Below are 7,044 nucleotides of genomic sequence, written 5' to 3' on the forward strand. Positions count from 1 at the left end.
AAGAGGCATCTGCATGTGATGTTGGATTCTTAAGAACATAAAAAGCCTGTTGGGTCAGGCCGATGGGCCATCTAGTCCAGCTTCCTGTTCTCATAGTGACCAACCAGTTGCCCATGGGAAGCCTGAAAGCAGAAACTTGAGTGCAAAGAGCCTCTCCCCTCCTGTGGTTTCCAGCAACTGGTATTTGTACTTTGCGCAAAGTAGAAATTGTAGCACTGTTAGCATGTGGATCCTTTAATCTGGGGACCCTGGAAAATGCCCAGCGTTGTCATCCTCTAGAGCCAGCTGTATACTCTCGTCTCCTATCTAACCAGGCCACAAGCTTGACGGCTACTTAAGTCTTCTCTACGGGCTGTGTTGGCAAAGGCTGCTTCATTAGGGCAATGGAACACTGTCCCACTAACCTCAGTCTGTTCTCAGCCAGGTTTCACCTACCTGCCTTCCTGTTTACAACCAGTCCGCAGGGTGGCACTGTGTGCCAGCTTCCTCCTCAGTCTCAGTTGCCTTTTGAAAACTTAACAGGGAGGAGGATTGGGACAAAACTAAAATAGTTGACTGCCTATCAGGGGCTCTGGCTCCACTTACTGTTGGCCTCTCTGGCTTCTGCCCTATCCATGCCGATGGGTGCCAGACACCACTGGACTCTGTCCAGTAAGTATCCCCTTAAAAAAACCCTACATGCCCCATTTCAAATGGGTCTTAAATGCCTCTTATTTCAAAAAGCACTTGGTGTTCGGGAGGGGGCTGTTTGGAAAAACTTAGTTGCAAGATCTAGTGGCTCTCTGTACTTGATGTTTGTACTTTGTACAAGTAAACCTAAGTACAAAACATACATGGCTCATGTCAGTTGAGAGTAGCACATGAATGTTTTGTCGCAACTGGGAAAGATTTTCAGGCCTGTGCTGAAACTGAAAGAGGGAGGTGGAGTGAGAAGGAGTGAGGTTTGTTTAAGCTTGTGCCAAACAGCAGACTTACAATTCTGGTAATGAATTTCAAAGACAAAATGTTTCATCCTACTGGAATAACTGGAAAACTGAGACATCTACAATCATTTTGGGTCTGTCTGTAAAAGCTCAAAAACTCAGTATTAACTCACTTGGAAGGGAACAGGATGCTCTCTATTCCAGGTGCATTTCATTCTAAATGCCAACTTGGCTCTTGGCCTCTTAGAAGTTCCTATTTATAAGCAATGCAAATTGCCCTGAAGAACACAGGGTGCTTGTGTGTGCCTACACGGGACTGGTCTTAGGAGTGGGCAAGCTGAGTAGTTGCTTGGGGTGCCAAGCTGAGCTTCAGTGCTTGTGGGTTTTTTAATGTATGCATCTGCAATGAGCTAGGGTGGCAAAAAGCAAATGTCTAACCTTTTTTTTAAGGTTCTACAGGTTGGTTGGGTACTGGCTCCCACAAAGTAAGGGATCTCCTGCTTCAATTCCTGTGTGTACCATTGGTCCCTGCCCTGACCCTGCCCTGACCCTGCCACATTGCTCACCAGAATTCTTGATGTGTCATTTTAATATATACCATTTCTGGGTATGTTTACTCTGGAAAATCAAGTACTAGATGATGATGATGATTTATTGCATTTATATACTCCCCCATAGCCGAAGCTCTCTGGGCGGTTTACAACAATTAAAAACAAGTATACAAATTTAAACCATTAAAACCCATAAAAAACAGATAAGCAAGTTAAAAACACATGTTATTCAAATGCTGTTAAAATGTCTGGGAGAAGAGAAAAGAGGGTTAAAGCTTCAGTTTGGGAAGTTTGCAAACACTGCCCTCTTCAAAATTTAAACCTGTCTGACTCCTACACAGAGGAGAGAAAAAGACTGAAAGCTTACTTATTCAATCTGAGATGTTCAGAAAAGCAGGAAAAAGCACATTTCTGAGCCTTGGGCCAGTCACTGCTTCTCAGCCTCAGAGAGAGGCAATGGTAAACCCCCTCTGAATACCTCTTACCATGAAAATGCTGTTTGTTCATAGGGCCCCTGTAAGTCAGAATCGACTTGAAGGCAGACAATACACATTTGACTCTACACTTTTGCCTTTATCATTCCTTGTCAATCACAACCCTGATTTCTTATTGGCTAAAAACCTGAAAGGGTAGGGATTAGAGCAATCAAGAAGTTGTGGGGGGCAGCTGATGTTTTGGTGTGTATCTCTGGAACCAGACCACCTAGAAACGGAGATCTGGCAACCCTATTTGTCTCCCAGGTTCTAGTCTAGCACTCTAACCACACCGGCTTAACAGCACAGTAATGACTTTTAGTTCCATTTATTTCAGTGGGAACCAAGTGCAACCAACTTGGTCTGGATCCAGGCCATAGCTTTTTTTAAATAAACTATTTTTTAAAATAAGTTGTCGTATATATTTTAAATCTGGTTGTCCTATGGAGGAGCGCAAGAGGAATTCCACTTTTATGTTACATGAATGTATGCACCACCCTTGGACCAATCCATCTAGTCCGGGACTGTCTATTATGTTTGAACATTGGCTCTCTCTAAGGTCTCGGACAGTGGTGAACCAGGCCTAAGGCATTAAGGCTGGTAAATGAAGTGCTAGAGATGAAACACAGAGCGCAAGCTTTGTATGCAGAAGGTCCTATCTTAGAGCTATGGCCCCTGTCTGGAATTGCTTATCTTCTAAATCTTTCTCCCTTACAAACATAGAAAATGTTCAGGTGAAACCCTAGGTCATTGCTTCCATGCGAGCCTTTTTTTCAAAAGGAATAACTTCCGGCTCTCCAGCACAACACTGCACTTTTTAATTTTGAAGGGATCTTATGCTTCCTCCCCTACTGTGTAAGTCTCTTTCCATAGATCTTTTTCTTCACGGCCTCCTTGACTTCCTTGTTCCTCAGGCTGTAGATCAGCGGGTTCAGCATAGGGATGACGATGGAGTAGAACACTGACACGACTTTGTCCTGGTCCATGGAATTCTCTGTGCTGGGCTTGATGTACATGAAGAAGACTGTGCCATAGAACAAGGTGATGGCTGTGAAGTGGGAAGCACAGGTGGAGAGGGCTTTCTGCCGGCCTGCTGCGGAGCTCATCCGGCTAACAGTGACCAAGATGTAGACATAGGAGATTGCAATACCCAAAAATGTGGTGACTGTGGCCAATGCTGAGAAGATGTAGAGGACTTTTCTGGCTTGGCCAGTGTCAGCACAAGCAAGCTGCAGGACTGGAGGGATGTCACAGAAATAATGATTGACAAGGTTGGGGCCACAGTAGGGCAGCCGGAAGACATTGTGGGTCTGCACTGCTGCATTGGTAATGCTCAAGGTGTAGGCAGCTGCCACTAATTTCACACGTGTGGTCTTGGACATGAGTTGGTGGTAGAGAAAGGGATGACAGATGGCTACATACCGGTCATAAGCCATGGTAGCCAGCATCAGGCACTCCAGAGTGCCGTGGAGGACCAGGAAAGCCATCTGTGCAACACAACTGGTATATGAGATGGACTTATCTGTGGCAAGGAGGTCAGCTAGCAGCCTGGGGGTGACCACTGAGGAGTAACAAGCATCGATGAAAGAGAGGGCACTGAGGAAGAAATACATAGGAGTGTGAAGGTTGGGGTCAGTACAGATCAGGATTATCATGCCCAAATTACCCATTAGGGTAACGGTGTAGATCAACAAGAAGATCCCGAAGAGCAGTGGTTTGAGGTGTGGTTGGTCCGTGAGACCTAGCAAGATGAAGTAGGTAACTGAAGTATCATTCTCCTCTGTACTCATTATCTCTGCATGTGGTACCTTCAGAGCAAGACATGAATAAAATAGACTTTTGAGGATTAGTCAATGGAAAAATTAAGTTGTCTGATCATCGTAATTGAACCTGCTACCTTATAGCATGAACTCTGTCCACCATTTTGCTCAATTCCCTACACCAGGGATGGGGAGTCCAGCTGTTATATATTTTGGGTTCCCAACTGTTTTGTGCTGGCACCCACAACACTTTGATCAAGATATGAAAGCTAGCACCTAATTTTTTTTTACCAACCAAAAGCACTGCCTACATCTGTTCCAGCATAAAAGATCCAGCTGGGTCATCAAAATGAATCAAGTCCTACACTGTGAGAGAAAGCAGCAGGCCGGCTGCCAGTGGACAGCCAAGTCAGGCACTGGTCAAGGGCTGCTGGAGCTCCTGCTCTGCAGTCCTCACCAGCATCAGTTTGTGGGCCATGATCGGACGGTGGCGTGGACATCACCCCGCATGCACATGCAGCTAGTGCATGTTTAAGTATACCAAGTCACACCACCTTGTGTGCCGGTGCACATGCCTGCAATCACCCAAGATGGTGGTGGGGATGATGGCAGACATGCATGCTGATGGACTGATGTGTGAGGTGGTGCAACTGGGCATATTTAAGGATGCATGCATACGGGGGAGGCTGGGGCTTGCAGTGGGCTGGTGCCAGCCCTGGAAAGCAGCAGTCTTAGTCAGGAGTCCATCTAACAAGGAAAGGAAGAGTTTCCTTCCAAACCCCAAATATAGTAATAAGTTATGCCCCCAATGCGAAGCATTAGCTGCTGTATCCTTGCAAAAGCAAATTGTCTTGTTATGCACCTTGCAAGAACAGGGCAGATGTGATGGGGGGGGGAGTTGCTCTAGAACTCCCTTTCTCCCAGGGTTCATTGGTCATACTGCCAATGAGGGAGGGAGCCATATGAACCCTATGCAACTTCTTAATACAAGACTAAGCAACCTTGCAGAAGCTACTGAACTCCAGCTCCCATCAACCCCAGCCAACAGGGCTAGTGTTCAGTGATGCTGGGACAACATCTGGAGCAGCCGTGGGTTGTCCACCTGTGACTTAAATGTGTGGGCATCCTGTGACTAGAAATGGGGCCTTTATAGCATCTTGAAACCATACCAGTTTCCTCCTTTAATTAGGCCACGTTCTCAATGGCAATCAGAGTGAGCATTTTGGAGTCTTCCAAGTTTTTCATATATGGTGCTTGGCTGATAATGAGGCTTTCTACAGTTAAGCACTCTGCTCTTTCTCATAGAATAATAGAGTTGGAAGGGGCCTATAGGGCCATTAAGTCTAGCCCCCTGCTCAGTGCAGGAATAATTGCCTTCTCTCTTGCCAGTACCTTGTGTAGGTTTACCAGAAACAGAAATGGGTTAATGATTTTGAAAACAGCTTTTTATTACTGCCTAACATGAGACTTTGGAAACAGGATGTGTGAAAATAATACAGTAGGGCCCCCCTTTCCAGCGTTCTGCTGATGCGGTGGCTTTCAATCAGGGGAAATTCCCTGTTTTAAAGCCGATTTTGCCGGTTTGCGGCATTTTGCGGCATTTTTGCGCAACGCGACCCATTAAAGTCAATGGGTTCCGCCTTACGGTGATTTTCGCTTTATGGTGGGGGCCTGGTCCCTAACCTGCCGTATAAGTGGGGCCCTACTGTACATCTAAACAGTTTGCATTATATCTGGTGTAGAATTTGCCATCTTTTTGTGATGTCTGACTAAAGAATGATCTAATGTGAAATTTTGTGTACTGTGTAAACCTGGTGCCCTATGGACGTTGTTGGAATCCAGCTCCCATCAGCCCCAGTGAGCATGGTCAATGCTCAGGGATTATGGGAGATGTATTCCAGGATTAGCTGGAGGTCTCCATGTGTAATCAAAGAGAAGCTAGTCCAATTAAAGGCTAGTCCAACTGAAGACATTTATTCATTCTATGTTAAGGACTAATACCTAAAATCAATTTCTCCTCTGCTTCTTCAGGCTTGTCTGATTTGCAGTTTTTCTGGTCTCCATTAGATAGGCACGGTGAGGGAGCTTTTCCTAAAGCTAATAGCTGGGGGGGGGGCATTGGGATCATGGTTGGGGGGGAAGGAAAGGGTTAAACTTCACTTCCTCATGTTCTGTAGTCATGCTGAAAATTGGCACCCCACTCCTATAAAATAAATAAATTCCGACCCACTTTCTAGTAACATATTAAGTGTCAATTGTCACTAGGCCCTGGATGTGGGGCTTCCAGGGCAAGAAGCATGGATTCCACCAAACTACCAGGCTTCTTGGGCATATAGAAACTCAGGTAAACACTGGAAGAACAGTTTTGAAATCTTAACGTTTAAAGGATCAGACAAATTCATTTTGGGGCTTTGTGTTTTGCTATTAAGTTATGATCATAAGAAGAGCCCTGCTGGGTCAGCCCAAAAGCTCATCTAGTACACCATCCCTGTTCTACAGTGGCCAGCCAGATGTCTATGAGAACCCTGCAAGCAGGACCCGAGTGCAACAGGGGTCTCCCTAGTTGTGTTCCCCAGCAATAGTTGTGTGTCTAAATGGACACCCAGTCCTAGCTTTTGGACACCCAGTGGACACATAAAATTTAATCAGTGAACCAAGAATTCAAATTCAAATTGGAAGCCACTGAAACACTGACTTAGAGGTATGAAACTTTAATGAAATTGAATAGAAACAGTAGAAAATAGGGGCACATTACAGAATAATTCTTAGGATTCTTATAAAACACCAGTCTTTCTGAAAAAGTCTTATTAAAATATCTCTCACTGTATACTGTGATGTCTGGTTCCCTATATCTTCACTCTATTTTTGGTAAGAGTCCTGCCACAGCAGTGTGTAGATCATAAGCAGCAGTTTTTAATTTGCTTTTTAATTCATGTACTTGCGGGTGGGTGGGTGGACAGGCTAGTACGAATTTACTAGGTTATTGCATTTGCAATAGGGTTGCCAGGTCAGAAGTATCCCAAACCCTGAGATTTCAGGGATGAGCCCTAGTGATGTCATAGGGTGGTCCCTAGTGATGTCACTGGGGGTGGGCCCTAGTGATGTCATTAAGCATGATACGTTAAGCATCAAACACAGTTGCTTGGAGCATACCACTCAAGAAAAAAATGTATCTGATTGGAAATTAAGATAGAAATCTTAGCTAAATGAGGTTGTTCCCAGGTCCGGCTGAAGTGATGGGATCGTTCCTTCTCTCCTGTGTAGGAAGCCTGGGTAGGGAACATTTAATCTAGCCTACTTACTTCTGGCAAGAAGGGTTTAAGTGCCTCAGGCCAGG

At 45.1% G+C, this 7,044-nt stretch overlaps 1 protein-coding gene across 1 annotated transcript; it reads right to left on the minus strand.

Annotated features, from left to right (window-relative positions):
* Positions 1-2,795: 2,795 nt before the first annotated feature.
* LOC133377950 (olfactory receptor 5J3-like) lies at positions 2,796-3,737 on the minus strand. The gene has a single exon (XM_061612742.1). It carries the CDS (start codon positions 3,735-3,737, stop codon positions 2,796-2,798), a length of 942 nt encoding a protein of 313 aa, XP_061468726.1.
* Between the last annotated feature and the right edge of the window lie 3,307 nt (positions 3,738-7,044).

The sequence above is a fragment of the Rhineura floridana genome, chromosome 2 (assembly GCF_030035675.1).
Source record: "Rhineura floridana isolate rRhiFlo1 chromosome 2, rRhiFlo1.hap2, whole genome shotgun sequence".
Taxonomy (NCBI): domain Eukaryota; kingdom Metazoa; phylum Chordata; class Lepidosauria; order Squamata; family Rhineuridae; genus Rhineura; species Rhineura floridana.

Bases quoted from the DNA above. Each gene is read 5' to 3' on its own strand.
- LOC133377950 (XM_061612742.1), bottom strand. From the start codon at position 3,737: ATGAGTACAGAGGAGAATGATACTTCAGTTACCTACTTCATCTTGCTA.